Source organism: Crinia signifera, chromosome 9 (assembly GCF_055691185.1).
Source record: "Crinia signifera chromosome 9, ASM5569118v1, whole genome shotgun sequence".
NCBI lineage: Eukaryota > Metazoa > Chordata > Amphibia > Anura > Myobatrachidae > Crinia > Crinia signifera.
Window position 1 is genome coordinate 145138537 of NC_139225.1, and position 18177 is coordinate 145156713.

The window sequence follows — 18177 nt, forward strand, 5'->3', positions numbered from 1 at the left end:
GCCCAGGATCTCGTCGAGGTTATCTCAGCAGTATTCATTCCCGGTGTAGACAACTGGGAAGCCAATTATCTCAGTCGGCACAACATGCATCAGGGGGAATGGAGACTTCATCCTCAAGTCTCCCAAATACACTTGATGGTATCTCGCCACAACAATCAGTTGCCCCTGTATTGTTCACGGACATGGGATCCTGCAGCGGTGGGGGTAGATGCACTCACGTTCCTAGTTTGTTTACCTCTTCCTTCCATTTCCAATGTTCCTATGAGTTCTACAGTGCATTCGCAGAGAGACTCCTAGCACCAGACTGGCCACGCCGGTCTAACGTCTCTTTTCATGGATGAACCATGGCCTCTGCAAGACTACTTGCGGTCACAAGGCGCCTTCAACCATCCGGGCTTAGGGAGGCTTCATTTAACGGCTTGGCTACTGGAAAGGTCTATTCTCAGGAGTGCGGGGTTTCCCTCAGTGGTAATTCCCACCATCTTGTGTACCAGAAAAGAGGTGACTTCTCTGGTCACTGATGAAAAGGAGACACTGAGCAATATATCTCCCCCGTGTGTACAGGGCTTTACTCCTGACTTTAGCTTCTGCAGGGTATCGGACTTAAGTGCACTGTCCTGGCTTCCATTGTTCTTAATTTTCCATGACAATAGGGCGGAATTTCAGACACAGTCGTCCTTCCTTCTGAAGGTTGTGCACTCCTTTCAACCGATTGTTGTACCTGCTTTTCCAAACAATTCCGACTCTGGGTCTCTGAATGTGGTGTGTGCCGTCAAGATCTTAGTCTCCAGGACAGCTTCCATATGAAAGTCTGATGCTTTGTTTATTACTATATGATTCAATGAAACCTGGTTTTGCTAGGTGATTTCTCCTTACTATTCGGCAGGCATATGTGGCGGCTTTACAAGTGGCTTCCTCTCTTACAGTGCATTCAGCGTGTTTGGTTGGTCCCTCATGGGCGGCTGCACGAGGGGTTTCTGCTCAAAAACTCTGTAGGGCCGCTACTTAGTCAGGTCAGAGAACCTTTACTGTTTTACTGTTTTGACGCTTTTGCGGGCCAGGCGTCTTAGTTTAGCAGCTCGTGTTGGGAGGATCTCAACGCTGTTCCGCGTGTGATGTGAGCTCTGGGATGTTCCCACTGTGAACTCCAGTGTCACCTAGTGGATGAAGGAGAAAACAGGATTTTGTACTTACCGTTAAATCCTTTTCTCCCAGCGCTGCTCTTCTGTGCATTCAGGCAACCTTCCTCTTAGTTTTTCTGTTGGAATGCCCTTGTCATTGTGGTTATTCTGTTTAAAATTTCTAATCTCACTGTTCCTGTTCTTTCTTGTATGTTAGGATGTGTGCAGTTTAACCTCCTCTTTGGAAGTGCTTTTCATCCAGCTCCCTCCGGGCACAATTACTTAGACTGGCTGGGAAGGGGAAGTAAATGGGGAGGAGTTAGCCACACTTCTTTAATTTCTTAAAGTTACTCGTCCTTCTATTCCTCACAGTGAACTCCAATGTCACCTGTGGGTTTGGAGAAAAGGATTTAACGGTAAGTACAAAATCCCATTTTTGTTTGGTTCAGAACATACAATAATTGTTTCCTACAATACGGGAGAAGTAACTAACATTTTGGCATTGAGGGTGATTCTTTTGGCATGGGTAAAGGTCCAATCCTTTTTATAGAATTTACCTGTCTGGATTCAGATGGACAATGCTATGGCAGTGGCTTATATGAACAAGCAAGGTGACACAAGGAGCTAACTGACTTTGGATTCCATGGGTGGACAATTGGGAAGTTGGTTTTCTAAGTCACAACACAATACATCCCAGAGAATAGAAATTACACCAGGAGACGTATCTGGAGGTTGTATCCAGACAGGAGATAGCAGACATCATGGCCTCACACCTGGACAAGAAGCTTCCGGTTTCTGGGCTCGGTCAAAGAATCCAAGGGCAATTCTAGTGGATGCTATGACAGGTCTCCTGACCTTTTTGCGGGGATGCATCTTTCTCTGTTCAAGATTTCTCGGGTGATTTCAACAAATTCATCGGGAACCAGTTCTTTTGGGACATGGTGGCCGAGGATCCGATCTGTCTTGCATTACACCCAGATTTTTGTTAAGAGCCATATATTTGCCCCAATTTGAATCTGTTGGCTTTGACGACTTGGCTCTTGAATCCAAAATTCTGAGAGCTAAATGGATTTCCTGTAAGTGAATTGAAACCAGGACTTGGACCACAAAGCCAGTGACCTCAGGGATTTATCATTGTGTATGGAAAAAAAATATATATATATTTCCTGGTTGAATTGTCATAATGGAAGTCAGAGGTTTTCGTGTTTCGTTTATTTTGTTTTCTCCTGTTGGTGCAGTTATCAGTCTTTTCAATCCTTTTTTTTTGAGGAAGGCTGGCTTACTTTCCTCCCGTTACATATTCAACCTCCTTATGGTCCTCCAGTTACTTATATTTAGTCTTCGATGCTTTACAGAAGGCTCAATTGGGTCTCTTGAGTGAGTGGAATTACGTTACCTGACATTAAAGTTGTTCTTTCTTTGGCTATTTCCTCAGCCAGTAGAGTTTTAGTTGGTCTATCTTTCTGGTAAACCTTTACTGATTATTTTCCAATGTAATAGGGTAGTTCTGCACACAAAACCTTATTTTCTTCTGAAGGTAGTATCCAAACTTCACATGAACCAGTACATTGTCCTCCCAGCATTTAAGCAGGCCTCAATATCTCAGAGACATGGTCCAGGCATCACTTGTTTATTTGGACTTTACGGCATCGATTCGCCGTACGAATTCCTTGTAGATGCTGCAAATTGTGAATGGCCAGTCCGTAAGGCGTCTATTACTAGACGAGTCATTTCAGCCATTGGTGAGGTGTATGTGTCATACAATGTGATGATACCTGACCCCACTTGATCTACATTTTGACATCAAGAAGTTGTAGCTGAAATGTGATTCAGAATATAGGTGTATAACATTTAAATAAACAATTAAGGGCAGGACAGAAAGCAGGCTCTTTGCATAAAGTCTAAATGACATTCCCCATTGTAGAGTGTTCAGTTTTGTTTTTTGTTTTTTGGGGGGGGGGGTTAGAAGTCACCTGATCCCTGTCCTAATCATTGATTTTTCACAAATATTTCAGGGTAATATAGACATCTTGCCCTGTTTTTTCTGTACTTTCCTGAATATTTAACAAGGATCACTTACAATTTCCTTTAAGATTAAATGTTTAAAATCTCATCTGGTCCATTCAGTGTCAATTGAGCAGACTACAGTATTGGTATTAGGGTAACATGTAAGTTGACCCGGTAGGACACAAGGAACTTTTTTTCTCTCTCCTTTAATAATCCACGTCAAAACATAAAATGGAAAACTCAAATTACAATAGGTAGCTTTAAAAGTAAAATACCAATCTGCTACCTCTTTTTATTGCTTAGCCTGGAGTTATTCAGTTAGACCAGATAATCCAGGGTGTGCGGCTGGGATTTGTTTCACCTAACCTCAGGCAGGCAAATCCAAATCCTTGAATACCACACAAAAATGTGGCTGCACTGGCCAAAACCTCACTGGTTACACTGAACCAAATCATCTACGGAGATTTTTTTTTTTGGGTGACCAAATATTAAAAAAAAAAAAAAAAAAAAAAAGAGAAAGAAATGTAAGTAATTAGATTTACTGCCCCCATGTAGTAATTTTAGAAAGTACTCACATAAAAAGGCTTATTTATCAAAAATATTTGTGATTTTTTTTTTTTACACATTTATGCATATATAGTGGGATGAAATGCACAGTTTGATCGCAAACAGTAGACCTACAGAATCAGTATACATTAGAGTGATTTGGACATATTCACTGGAACAAGGCAGCCAAACATGTTCACATACACTTCTTCAGGTGGAGGAGTTTGAGCTTCATCTATACTGCCCTCTAGTGATGACTAATACCAACCAGGGAGCACATCTTACATGTACTGCAGTTCCTGCTCGCTCTGGAAAGTAGAAACTGAATTTTACACAACACATGAATATTCTCGTTTTTGCAAAAAGTTAAGAGTATATGTAAATCTACTGCAATGCCAGCACTAATGTTAACGCAAAACTTTAGTACAACAGGCTATACATATTTTAGTTGTAACAGTAAAATGAAAGAAATCAATACTTTAGCAAACAGCTTACACACCCAATTACATTAAATTAAAACGGTTACAAAAGTGTATTGAATGCTCCAGTTTATGCATCCTTTAAAAAACGAGGACCAGCCCCTGGTTCATCTTTCACACGGATAACTAATACGTCCTCCATCACCGGAGAACAAAGTGTAAGTTTTATCCCAAGCTTCTACGCAGGAGACGTTACACTTGAGGCACCAGCTCTCACAAATCCACGATGGTTCATGTTTCGGACGGGAGCCTGGTTCGGTGACTTTATGCCTTGCAGAATTCTAATTACTTCCCCTTCAACAACGATTCAGCAGTCCCGGATCACTGTGTTAAGGCCTGGACATACCAGTCAGGCAGAATAAGGTAGTCTGGATCGGTTTCAACAGTGAAGGTGATATCTGCACCTACTTCCCAGGAAAACACGTAGACCACCCTAGGACGAGAAAAATATCTGTGACAACAGTGGCAGTGCCCATCCTTTACAACTGCTCTTAATACAAAGATCTCACCTCGGGTCATCAGTGCTCACCACTTTCTTGATGTGAGATAGAAAAGCGTTGCAGAAATTCATGCACGTGGCAGGATCCCAGCCCTGCTGGTCACCCTACAAAAGCATTAATGGGTTATTTATGGAATCTGGGCTGTAGGTCGACATGTGTTTTGCACAATTTTGTTTTGCTAACTCTCCAAACATTGCCAGGTGGACTAGGATTTGGAACTGTAATCTGCCTAAAGCATGGTGAGCCACTTTCATCTTCCAACAGGAACCTACGAGAGACTTCGACTTGAGATCACGGAACAATATGTCAGAGTAGGGATAGAGTAAGGAGAACATAATGTAGTTCTTCCTGTGTCACTAATGCCCCATATACACTTGCCAATCAACGGCCGCTGGGACCCGGCTGATTGCCAGGATAGGTGCACACCCGCTTGATAATGCCAGCACGACATTCTGCAGCATGCCCTCATTAATGATGTTCTCCCTCATCTACACATGTACAGGGGGGGGGGTAGGATTTGTTGTTAACGATCTGCAGGAGTGTGCATTGTTCATATCATACACTCTGGGCGATAATATGAACAATATCACTCGGAAGGCCCAAAATGAGCGATATCGTTCATTATATCGCACCAGAAAGAGCTGGGTTCAATTGGCCTGAACTGCATCACTTGGGAATAGGAAAACCGAAAACACTGCTTCAATGTCTAAATTACCCGAACCAGATGAGGGATTTCTGACGTTGGATACTTCTGCAGAGACACTATTTTCCCTTGTGGATTCCGGAAGCCTGCAACGATGAGTGGAATCCCCAGGAGGAACGACTGGCACCACCACTTCAGGAGCTTGAACCTGGTGGGAAGTGGCACATATCTATGAGATGCCACACAGGGTCATATACTGGTAAGCACAGTGATGGATTATATACTACACCATATTTGTGCCTGTTAAATGGTGCCTATTAATGCTGCATTTTGCCATGATATAGCAATCACTACAAATATTGGTAATTCATAGAATATACTTTAAATGGTAATTTACATACATTACACCCGCTGCAGGCTCTACATAAAACTGCAACGAAACACAGATTTACATACAGTCTTATGGCGTGACTGTCATGGTGACCGTAGTACCTGTTGAAGCTGCGCTGTTGGTGCGGGTTTCGGATCTCAGCACTCGACTTCAGCTCCACGTAGCAGGATGGAGGAGATGCGTTAGCACTGGATGGATCGGAGCAGTCCACCTCTCCGGACAGGAGGAGTGAGTGTGACTTTAGCCGCCCCAGCAAGACGCTGCAATAGGCCTCATTCGTGTTGATCACTTCGGTGGGGCAGGGAGCGGCGTCAGGGGAATCTGAAAAAGGAGAGAACCGGTCAAAGAATCTACCAAGAAGATAAATTAAAATATGTTCTATTTATATATGCATAAAGTAGAATGACGATAAATGGACACAAACTAATATTTTTCTTAAACAAAAGCATTTTGTGTGTTTAGCCAGAATCAGGATCCAATCCACACAGAGATGTGCAGTAGCCTGCACTGGCTCCAGCAATGCCAGACCTTGCAGCACAAGTGGGAGGATGGCACAGGGGGAACACACCAGCACAGAGGTAGCTTTCAAACTTGTAGCCGGAGTACATGAGTTTCTCTTGCTCCTGGGTCCGCTCTTTCCTCTTCTTGCAGGCAGCCGCGGTCTCTCTCTCACTGATGTAAAGGGTGCCCTTGAACAAGGTCACTGCCAGAATCCAGCCTTCTTGATTTTCATATGGGGTGCACAGGATCTTAGTGAGGTGACCGCGCCAGGTGACAAAGTCTCGGTCCACTGGTCTGGAGAACAGAAATACTTTACTGAAATAATGCATTTATTTTTTTTAGAGCAGGCATGTTCAAACTATGGTCCTCCAACTGTTGTGAAACTACAAGTCCCATCATGCCTTGGCGCAGTTTTGCAATAAGAGAATGCTAAAACTATGGCAAGGCATCCTGGGATGTGTAGTTTCACAGCAGCTGGAGGTCCACAGTTTGGACATGCCTGGTTATAAATATACCAGTATGACACTTAATTGCACAGGTAGAAAGACATACAGTAAAATATTACCCCCATTGTACTGTAATCACCATATATAGTGTTTATTTTAGCACCCTGCACCTTTCAAAACCTGTGCAGTTCCTCTCCAAGGGGTTTCGCTGTCTGCTGTGGTGTTTCTATAATAGTGTGGTGTACATCTAAATACAGACCAGACTGTAGTACAGTGGTTCCCAAACTTTTTCAGTCCAAGGCACCCTTTGGGTCTCCATGATTTTTTCAAGGCACCCTTAAGCCAGAATAATTACTGAGCTGTCACTTTTTTAAAGTAGTTAAACTGCCCGACACGTCGGCTTTGCAAAAGCAGCCACTCTGCTTCCTGCAATCAGGGGTAGATCTAGCCTTTTCTTCTGGGTGGGCAGTTTACTGTTTAATCTTGACCCTCCCCCCTTCAGTCTCTCCTCATCACCTTCCATGTCCCAACTTGGACTCATCACACAAATAGTGTTTCACTACAATTCCCAGCATATGAATCAATGCAACATTTTAAACATTCTAAACTTTTTTAAACTATAAGTGCTCAAGTGCTCCATTAGACTTATATCCTGGGACTTGCAGTGGAACTAATTATGGGGGTTAGTGCTTTGTCCATACCCTACAGCTGGACCCTATGCACCTGTTCTACTACTACTACTACTACCCCCATCCTACCATGTCCTGTAGCCAGCTCTCCCAGCTTCCTCTCTATCACCCCCCGGCATGTTGGTAGTACTTACCGCAGACGGTCAGGTTGTGCATGGCCCTGGGTAGCACCAGCACATGAAACAACTACTGGGATAGACCGGGGCAGGTCAGCCTTCTTCCCCCGTCTGTAGACCAGGGTGGCAGTGTCAGCCCCACTGTGTGATGTAGCCCACCTGGTCTGGGCCCTGGAGAATGACCAGTGGCCAGTCTTAGCAGTGGCAGCAGCAGGAGTGGGCTCTGGATGGGGGAGGATGGCAGGGCAGCAGGCTGAGGAGACTTCATGCACTGGCCAGCAGCATGGCCGGGCTCCCCCCCAGATAGCGGCTCTATCTCCGATATCTGTTTCTGCTCCCCCCAGCTCAGTCCTGCTGCTGCTGCCGCCCGGTCATCCTGCTGCCGGGACATGTGTCACAGGAGACCAGAGGCGGATCTAGACCTCTGTATCAGTTCCTGCACTGACCCCTCCGGCGCCTGCTAGCCGGTTTACCGGCATACACACTGCCCGGCCCGCTGACTCGGCACAGGCAGCCGCTCTGCTCCATGCACTACCCCAGGCTCCATACACGCTGCCCAGCAGCTCACATAATAAAGAAAAAAAAAAAGACAGCGGTAGCACCACTGTGACATCGCTGCGGCACCCCAGGGAGCCGCGGCGCACAGTTTGGGAACCACTGCTGTAGTAGAAGCACCAAAGCAGACAGCGACACCTCAGGCAGGAAAGAGGAACTGCACTGGTTTTGTAAATGCGTTCGAATGAACAATAATATGATTGGGTCTTGATTCTGTTTATTCGTGCATTACCAATCACTACCTCACTCCATGTGTTTCTTCCATACGGCATCTCTATTGTGCACTCCTGTCCTGGTCTTTGCAAAACCAACATCTATTCAGCGCACAACAATCTGTTCACTCCTCTCATACAAACAAACTGGCAATTAGTATCCCAGCACCCAATTCCACCCGTATCTTTGCACCTCTTGCTGTCACCACGGGTGGTTGCTTCCAGAAGTCCTCTATTCTCTTTAAGCCATGTAAGAATATGCAGAAGACCCTCTTTCTCATCTTCATTCCTACGCACATAGCGATGGTCAAATCCCTCCATCACGTCCCATGAAAGTGAAGCTCCATTCCAGTCTGCACCAGGAGGGGGTCGAAAATAGCGCCTGCGCCTGGCATCATTATGGTAGCAACGCTTCTCGTCCAGTGAAAAAGAACCAACTTCAGAGGGCAGCCTGAAGAATGGGAAGGGACCCTGGTAGAGGGAGTGGTGTGTCCTTAAAGACTGAGTGGAAACGTGAGGACACTTGGTCTGTGGGGCAGCTTGGGGATCCTGATCAAGGCTTCTCTTACGGGGGTTCTCTGAAAGAAAGAATGTTCATAAAGGTTAAACACAATCGCGATGCTCCTTGCTAACCCAGGAGAATATCTTAAGCTGGGTACACACATGAACAATGGTGCAATGTCATGGCCACATGGCAACACCACGTATGAATACACCGCATCGGCTGTGGAATAGTCCCATTGGAAGTTATGTACATCTGATTGGACGGGTGTGGTATATTAGCCCGACAGTCGGGATTCTGACAGTCATTAGTCAGACGTCGGAATCCTGCCTGCACAGCGTGCGGAGCGCAATGAAGCTCGCCACCTATTTTATTCTCCCTCTATGGGGGTCCAGGACCCCCACGAGGGAGCAGTCGGGATTCCGACGTCGGAGGAATGACTGTCGGAATCCCGACTGTCGGAGAGCCGTCCGGCACCTGATTGGACAATTCAGCGAATGACAGCAGTGAACATGGTTTTGGATATACACTCTGGGGATCATTCTGGTTGGCAACTGCACCGATGGCGGTCACATTGGGGGGTGGTGTGTGGATAAATTGCAAGTGGTCTCTGCTGGCAATCACAGTCTCTGAATGCTAAGAAATAATAATCATATCCTGACAGGGCAAGCCAGTAATTATTTCTAATAATAAATTAGAAATACTTTATAGACAATTATTTAAATTGCCCAATTTGGCAATAAATACCAATCCTTACAACCACGAAGCCTTAAGTCACAAATAATTGTTAAACCATGGACACACACATATATACATATATACATTGCTGGTCATTGTCACAATACGCCAGGCTAATACAATACAGTTAATGAACCCCCCACAATGGCCTAGGGGCGCGTCCTCACCTGCACTGCCCCTCACTGTCTGTGTATCTGCCTCCATATCTCCTCTATACCCCTTTAAGTGATGCACAAAGTCCCCGGATGTACTACCACCGTCCCACTCACACACCGCTCCTTTCCGCCTCATACATTTACTTCCTACACTAGAGGGAACACGTTCTCTAACTTTATGTCCTCGGTTTCGGCAGCCCGTCATAGGTTTAATCGTATCGAGACTTGGTCTTCGGGAAAATGGCCGCTCGCTGAGCCCTGAGTGTGCGGTGGCGGAGACATGATTCTGTAGGCTGCTGTGTTTGCGGCAGTGGCAACCTGTCTGTGCGGGAGTGCGGAGGAGATATCGGAGTTGGGTGCAATGTAGAATTTCTGGGTCATGGGGGTAATTGTGAGAGCTCGAACTGTTGGGGAACTGAAAGTACCAGCATATCTGTGTTACTAGGCGGGGGATGGGGGACTTACATTCTTATACCAGCTGGTGAGCTGCAATACTTGAATCACACTCATCTATCCTTACTCAAGTCCCTCCGAACTTTCCCGATTTTTTTTAGACTTTTTCTGTACTTAAATATTGCAATGTATACAACAATACAATACCGTTGAGATATTGCTTTATTGTCACTTTATTTTTATATATCCTATACATTGTGTGTGTGCGCGCACACACACACACACACACACACACACACACACACACACACACACACACACACACACACACACACACACACACACACACACACACACACACACACACACACACACACACACACACACACACACACACACACACACACACACATCTAGATGGCTCGGTGGAGGGCCGTGCGTTTGGCGGGGCGGCTGATAACTGCTCGCCAGGCAGTGAACAGGTCTGAATCGGGACCATAGGTTGCACTCACTGACTTTTATATACATGATACCGAGGCCCCATTATATTGTATTTCAGCAGTTTGACTTTGGTCAATGTACCCCGTAGAAGTGTGTACCACCTACGTTTGTGCATGTATTTTTCTTAAGGAGGGCACCGGGTGCTTGGAATGGAAAATTATGCTGTAGCACGCTACCTTCGTATATATGTGTATGTATATAGCAGGTTTTTGCAGGTTAGGCACTCCTAAATGTTCAAGAAATAACGGAGCTGGTGCAGGGCACATAGATACATGAACAAAAGCACTTACCCCCTCTGTGTAGAACGAATTGAAGCCAGCACTCAGCGATGTAAGTGAAAAAACAAAATAGCTTTTATTGCAAACACATCATTGCAAAAAATGACAGCTGTAGAGACCTGACAGCCGTTTCAACTGCTCCTGATGAAAACTGCCTGGGAGCAGTTGCCTACCTGACTCTTTCCATGAGGGAGAAAATGCTCTGTTCCTGGACTTTCCTTGTAATGTATGATTACTAGAGACAGGATTATATGCAACATGAAAAGTGTTAAAATATGCTACATAAAATAATAAAAAAGTAATTTTAACTTATTTAAAAATCAGCATACAATTAGTAACAAGTAGAATAACATTTGATAATTAACAATTATTTAACATTTTGTTACTCCTGAAAATGTAAACAATCAGGTACTGTTCCAAATGTTCGGTAGTAAGATTTTGTAAACTACACAGACCCTCTAATGTCAGCATAGCATGTGAGGGCGGCGCGGTGGAAGGCTTCCTCCCTGCGCCACATACTCACTGTGACCCGGCGTTTCCACCTTGCTCTGCTGCAGAAGTCTCTCTCTTGGCGCAAAGTCTCAGGCCAGGGGCAGGCAAGGTTTCAGGAGCTTTATGACAGCATCCGCCCCGACTGACTTTTAGTAAAATTGATTGGCACCCTAGAGCAGTGTCAGACGTAGCGTACATCCAAGGTCCCCCACACTGCGCACATATTGGCCTGGCCTGCACACTCTACCTGGCCAGCAGCAGCAGGGCAAAGCAGTGCCATGATTCACGGGGGGAAAGGGGGTGGGGCCCTAATACGTGAAGTGCCCCCCTTTGGAAAAATATGCACCATCACTAGATTTTAGGTAAAATATGCGCTAACCAGTGAGAATGGGCAAAATATGCAAATACATATGCAAAGCATATAATCCTGTCTCCAATGATTGCCATCACCTGCGGGGAGCTAGGTAATTGATAAGAAAGGTGTTTCACCGCAGGTGCTGGCAATCCTACATTACCAGGGAAGTCCAGGAACAGAGCATTTTCTCCCTGAAGGAGAGGGCCAGGTAGGCAAGTACTGTATGATATATACATACACACACACACACAGACTTACAGTCGTCCGGGTTTCTGATAATTATAGGGACATACTCTATTTATAGCTATAAGTAGCGATGTCTCATCGTGGTACATAATTATGGAAGATATACTTGCATATTTATGTCACGCCTACTAATTACATTCAGAATTTACTTTATCGTCTCCCTTCACATTTTCTCTGCCAGGGAATCAAGGTGTCCCCCTTCCCTTACCCCTCTCCCCTTCCCCTCCATGGACCGCAAGCGGAAGCTGATCTGTGACACCTTCAAAGTGAAGAAACAAAGAAAAGAGGATGAGACTGTGAAACTGCAAATAAATGTGATCCCCTCACCCTATCCAGGTAATGACCAGAGGTCTGTCTCAGGCAGAGAGTTCTTATGCGAGGGGCTGACGGCAGCAGGATGTTATAGATCAAAAAAAAAAAAAAGGAAATCAGACTGAGATCTAAAATATTTTAAATGTTACTATCAGTGGCGGTTCATCACCTGTGTGGCTGGGGTGTCTGCAGTCCTCTCCTCCCTGTTTTCATGCTGATTAATAGCTGATGTCACTGAGTGGCAGGGCTTGGGTCCAGTGGTGCTGAGGGCGGGGCTTAACTCTGGTGCTGCTAAGCAGGCTGGCTTCTAGGGACTGCACTGGTTGCAGCTCATAGAAGCCAGATAGGGCTGATGTTATAGCAGGGGAGTGGTTTCCCATGGTAAGAGCTCTCTCTGCTATTGCAGGCAGATTGGCAGACCCATGTAAATAAAATATTCCTGCATGTCTGGCTGTCATTTGCTGGGAGAGCTTCTTATGGGAAGTCACTGGTACAAGTGGCAGATTTTACTGTGAGAAATCTGACACTGGTTACTCTATGTTGTTACAGAATAAGGCATAAATATCTGCTTATGTGGGCACAATCTTACGTGATAAGTCAGGCCGTGGAATCGTTACGTCTCTTGGTCACCCTTATTATACAGTTGTTATAATTTGGGACCATAGCTACACTGTAGTGACAGCTGCCCTGATTTCAGTTGTAATGCTGCTGCAGAAGTAAACCCTAGAATCTAATGTCAGCAGACCCTTTCCTGACGCAGACCCTCAGCTATAGTACATCAGTGGGGATCACTGCAGTGGTCCAGTAAAAGGCCCGTCTGCATCAGTTCATCCGCATTATCTAGTCCTACGGAAGCTCTCAGCTTGTGTCTTCTTGTTTCCTGTTACTTTCAGATTTTACAGAGGAGCCCCAAGAAGCTGTACTGTACCTGTGTACTCTCTTCCCACGCAAACTCTACAATGACTCTCTCCCGCCTATTTTCCTGAGGCATCAAATGTACAGTCTCATACGAGACCGCACCACTGCAGACAGACTGTTGGTGAGTATCCTTTCTAATTCCTGTCTTACACCTCTTATCTCTATTGGCCTAGTCCGTGGCAGTCTAGTTGTGGTTGAACTGAGTCCATTACTTGGGAGGAGATGTATCAAGCAATACAAAGAGAGAAAGTGGAGTAACTCCTGGATGTCATGTTAAAGACTGTGCTAGATAAATGTCTGAAGCGGATTGGTTGCTAAATGTCAGAAGCAGATTGGTTGCTTGGGGTGACCTCTATTTTATCTCTCTCCAAGGCTTGTTACGTTCCCCCTTAGACCTTCTCCTTTACCTCTTGCAGAGCACATTGCAGCAGAAAGGCGAGGTGTGCCTGGTTCAGCCAGGGTTTGATGCCGACACTTTCCTAGTAATTATGATCGAGGACTTGCGTCGAACTGTCATCAAAAGTGCTGACGGGAGTTCTGGAGCCCCTATTGTCCGCAAGTTCCTGGACTCCGGCCTCATTGCCTCCTCTAAGATCAGCTACAACAGGGAGGAAATGATGGAGAAGCACCGATTCAGCGATGGAGAGATCACGTGAGAACAAGAGGCGATTGTAGAGAGAAATTTAAATTAGGCTGCAGTTACCATGGAGTTGGTTCTCCTGGCATCACGCCACAGAGAAGACCCAATGCGCCCAGCAAACAAATATAGAAGGCAAAGTTCTCAAACTCGGTCCTCATGGCCCCAAACTGTAAAATGTAGCGGTTAGGAATGAATGCAGTACATGTTTGAGAATTTGACAGTTAGTAATGACTGCACCTGCGCACCAGCTGGGTGGTCTGGGAAATGTGACAGTTAGTAATGACTGCACCTGTGCACCAGCTAGGTGGTCTGGAAAATGTGGCAGTTATTAATGACTGCACCTGTGCCCCAGCTAGGTGGTCTAGGTAGGTGACCTAGAAAACATAATATTTTGAGGGTCCTGAGGACTGAGGGGCAGATTTCGGTACTTATGTATTATCTGGGCTCCCATGTTAAATGCACCTCATTTTTTCATACCCCTACTATCCAACTACGCATGGAGTTGATTTTATATAGTGTGGCAAGCGCAGCGAGCCACCGTGCCCGAAGCGTGGCGAGCGGACACGGTCTCATAAGAAAAATGGGAGCCCAGATATTACATAAGTACCCAGATTTCTTTAGCTCGGTGAAGTGATAAAGTGTCTGGGTTTTTATCACCGGCCAATCAGTTCTTAACTGTGAAGTTACAGGATTGGTTTGAAAAATTACAGGTAGGACCTGATTGGCCGGTGATAAAAACCAGACACTTTATCACTTCACCGAGCTTAAGAAATCTGCCCCTGAGTTTGAGAACCAGTGTTCTAAGGGTAGCCATGATAAAAGTGTTTGTGACTATGCAAACCAGGTTATAAACTAGTTTAGAGCCAGCATACAGATGTGTTCTCATACACTGTGGTTTCACCATACAACCTCTCTAAGCGTGCCAGGTCTCACACCAAGCAAATTATCACTGTGGCAGATAGCACTGATCAGTTTGATGGGTGACAAATGTATGTATTGGTGCGATGCAGTGTTCACAGATTTTCCTTGCGCCGAGTTCCGTTTGTGCTTCGTCTTCTTCTTTGTACATGTTTTAAATAAATTCCTGTACTGCTAAAGTTGCAGCCCAGCGTCTCTAGTACACTGGAAAGAAAAGATGCCTCCACAGGGGGGGGGGGTGGTAGGTGGCGCTGTGACGTGGGTTGTGACACTAGCAGCTGCTGGTATGTCGGGTTAGTTAGGCCCAAACTGGATAAAAAGAACAACTGGGATGTAGCAGCGCTGTAAGTTGGTAGATGTTAATAGAATTTAAGAAATACATTTATGAAAAATAAAAAATAAATAAAAAACAAAAATAAATAAAGGATTGGACTGATTGTACAATTTAAAAACAATATGACATTTATTAATAAAGTGACCAAGTGCTGGTATGATGAAATTGGGGGGAAGAAGGTAAAATCAAATTGCAGAACTGTCCATTCCTATTGTGCTGAAGACAACATTTTGTGCAAATGCATAAATAATGGATGGGGGTTACCGTCCACCTGTAGACACACCGGGGTGTAGCTTGTGCTCCCTGGGACTCGAGGCCCAAGTTGTTGATAGGGCCGAGTCACCGTCCAGAGTGGGGGAGACTCCCGGAAATGGCACTCCCAAAGATGGTACTGGGGTCCTTTTTGGTGTTAAGTGTCCACGGTAAGGTAAATCCAACGGGGTCCATGGCTGGTCTGGAACAGTTCAAGGATAAATGCAAAACACCTGACACCCTGTCTGACCATTCACCAGTCTTCCTATGGCTACGGCTTCTGTGATGTACTTATAAAATGCCCCTACATTGCTCTGTGTGTAGGGGCCATAGCCATAGTGATGTGCGGCCACACGCATCGCTATTGGCCAGCAATTAATATCCAGCATACTGGATAAATCTGGTTATATCACTGGTCAGGGACAGTGTTCTCACCGGTGTACACTGGCCCTGACAGATCGCTCAGCATTGCTGGGTGCTGAGTGATCTTGCTGAGCAATCTACATTGCACAGATCACTCTGCAAAATCTCCCCATGTGTAGGCCCCATAAGCGATTTGACTGGCTGGAGGGTATACACATAACCCCCTGTGCATACCCCCCCCCCCAGCAACTGCGGTGCTCAGTCCCACGTGTCAGGATCTCCTGACTAGATCTTGACTGCATGCGTTCAAAATCTAGTCATCGCCAGTGTTCACTCAGCCGGGTGAACGGGGCTTTACATCCGTGGGCTTCATGCAAAAGCAGCCAGTATTTACCCTGCACAGAAACAAACAAAATAATTGTATTTGCTCCCCCTGCATTGTAACATGGTTTGTTCCAGACACACAATGACTTTCCTTTTTTGCTTTACCGTGACCGAGTATATTTTCCCCTCAGGCAGCTGGTGCACGCCGGGCTGCTCACAGTGAGAGATGCTGGGAGCTGGTGGCTGTCCATCCCTGGTGCCGGCAGGTTCATCTCACATTTTATTAAAGGTAACGGATGTATGTCATATACCTGTGGGTGATCTCCAGTCACCTGGCTGATTGTTCTCTCTCCCCTGGTTTCCTCCTCTGTCGCTCAGGGCGGAAGGCCATTCTTAACCAGATCAGCAGATCTCGCTATAAAGAAGTCCTGCTCACGGATCTCTCCACTCGTAAAGCGCCCCCCGCTGTCCGACTGGGAATGGAGTATCACATCCATGATATCATAGGGGCAGGACTTGTGGACTGGTGAGTGCCGGGGTATTACATGCTCAACACTCCGTTCCCATAGTACACACGATACAAACTCATCTTGTTATTTTCTGCTTGCAGCATCCCTACACCCTCGGGAAGTCTCCTACGTTTATCTGACACATAGCGTCGCGCCTCTTCCCAGCCTTTAGTTCCGAGCCGGAGCAATGGGACCTATATACAGAATGAGCCCCCTTCCAGATGTGGGACATGCCTGTATTCCATTCTGCAATGAATTTGTGCCATTTATATTTCTATATAGATATAATATAATTTATTAAAGTATTTCATGATGTGAGTATGTGCAGAGTTTGTCCAGCTTTCTGAAACTTTATTCTATAAAGTCTGCAGGCGCATCACAATGGTCACCTGAAGAAAGTAGGAAAGGTAAAGGAAGGGATACGTAGAAGACAGAAAGGAAGAGAGATCTAATGCTGGCCATACACTTGTGCAACTTGTCCCCTAGGAGAAGGCGTCTGCCTACCACCACCCTTGAGTCGCCCAGGACCTACTCGGGCAGCAGAATCGCATGCGATAGATTGTATGCAGTCTTTTTGCATATGATATATCCCATGCGATCCCAGCCAAGCCTGCTGGTGGTCTGGCGCGCAGGCTCCAATGCGACGTACACGGGACTGCGCGTCGCAACAGACCTGCTGTCAAGTACATGTGATTTGGACGCTTTGTATGCGATCGATTGCCGCAATCGCATACAAAGTGCCCAAATGGCATGTATATCGCCTAGTCTATGGGCACCTTAACAATGTGGACTAAACACTGATCAAAAGAGAAAAGGAAATGATCGGTCATAAAACGATTGCCATAGAGAAATGACAGCTATAACGGGATTGGTTGCTGGAGGCACTAAGCCTTGGGAAGTGTGGAGAGATAATGTTGTCTATGTACTAAAGCCTTGACCGGAGATAAAGTAGCAGCCAAATCAGCTCCTAACTGCCATGTTACAGGCTATGCTTGACAAATGACAGTTAGGCACTTGCTGTCATTTGTCAAGCATTTATCTTTGTTCTCTTTATCTATGTTCTCTTTGGCCCTGATTCAGATTGGCTTTGGTAAGCTAGTTAGATATCAAGATCTCGGGGAATGTGCTTTGATATGAGAGTGCTTTAGTCCAAGCAGCAGTAATAAGGAAAATGGGTAGTCACTCCCAATGGTAAACCGGTAGGTACAGGAAGGGTGAGAACTGCGCTAGATATACATCAACATGTATAAATTTCATAAAATTAATGGGATTTAATATGACATATAATATAGACAATACACTCAAATGGGGTAAATAATGATAAAAAGTTGTTTAAAAAGTCAATGGTAAGATACACTCAGTGCAATAACATGAGTATACGGATAGTCACCCTTCTTATCTACCAGTACTGGGGAGGTCGATCCAAGTTGTTGTGGACATTGTAAACAATTTCCAGTGCATGCGAGGTAAGGTTCTCTTCCACTTCTGTATATGTAAAACCGTGTCCTTAGGAGGGGTGTGGTATAGTAGCCCGACAGTCGGGATTCCGACAGTCATTAGTCAGACGTCGGAATCCCGACTGCACAGCGTGGGGAGCGCAATGAAGCCCCTTGCAGGCTCGCTGCGCTCGCCACGCTGTGGGCACGGTGGCGAGCTGCGCTCGCCACCTATTTTATTCTCCCTCTATGGGGGTCATGGACCCCCACGAGGGAGCAGTCGGGATTCCGACATCGGAGGAATG

General features: G+C 45.6%; 2 protein-coding genes across 5 annotated transcripts; one reads left to right on the forward strand and one right to left on the reverse strand.

Moving 5' to 3' along the window:
- Positions 1-3713: 3713 nt before the first annotated feature.
- On the reverse strand, positions 3714-9762 carry DXO (decapping exoribonuclease). The gene is made up of 7 exons (XM_083160095.1): positions 9614-9762; positions 8400-8784; positions 6256-6482; positions 5789-6008; positions 5369-5504; positions 4663-4757; positions 3714-4586 (listed from the first exon to the last, which is right to left on the reverse strand). Exons 1-7 carry the CDS (start codon positions 9735-9737, stop codon positions 4475-4477), a joined length of 1299 nt encoding a protein of 432 aa, XP_083016221.1. The 5' UTR covers positions 9738-9762; the 3' UTR covers positions 3714-4474.
- Positions 9763-9803: 41 nt separating this feature from the next.
- WHR1 (winged helix repair factor 1) lies at positions 9804-16757 on the forward strand. Of its 4 annotated transcripts, none has more exons than XM_083160098.1 (7): positions 9804-9952; positions 12048-12202; positions 13072-13217; positions 13513-13748; positions 16119-16216; positions 16306-16453; positions 16538-16757. In XM_083160098.1, the coding sequence occupies exons 2-7, from the start codon at positions 12094-12096 to the stop codon at positions 16581-16583; spliced, it is 783 nt and encodes a 260-aa protein (XP_083016224.1). In that variant the 5' UTR covers positions 9804-9952; positions 12048-12093; the 3' UTR covers positions 16584-16757. The 4 variants fall into 4 exon arrangements, with proteins under 4 accessions (XP_083016224.1, XP_083016225.1, XP_083016222.1 ...); XM_083160099.1 differs by having other exon boundaries at positions 9809-9986; XM_083160096.1 differs by lacking the exon at positions 9804-9952 and adding an exon at positions 10039-10082.
- Positions 16758-18177: the final 1420 nt, after the last annotated feature.

Bases quoted from the DNA above. Each gene is read 5' to 3' on its own strand.
- DXO (XM_083160095.1), bottom strand. From the start codon at position 9,737: ATGAGGCGGAAAGGAGCGGTGTGTGAGTGGGACGGTGGTAGTACATCC. The intron at 6,009-6,255 runs GTGTGTTCCCCC...CTCCTTTTTCAG, and splicing joins TGAAAGCTACCTCTGTGCTG to ATTCCCCTGACGCCGCTCCC. The intron at 5,505-5,788 runs GTACTACGGTCA...ACTTCCCACCAG, and splicing joins CAACAGCGCAGCTTCAACAG to GTTCAAGCTCCTGAAGTGGT.
- WHR1 (XM_083160096.1), top strand. From the start codon at position 10,054: ATGGGGGACTTACATTCTTATACCAGCTG. The intron at 10,083-12,047 runs GTGAGCTGCAAT...TTTCTCTGCCAG, and splicing joins TTACATTCTTATACCAGCTG to GGAATCAAGGTGTCCCCCTT. The intron at 16,217-16,305 runs GTAACGGATGTA...TCTGTCGCTCAG, and splicing joins CATCTCACATTTTATTAAAG to GGCGGAAGGCCATTCTTAAC.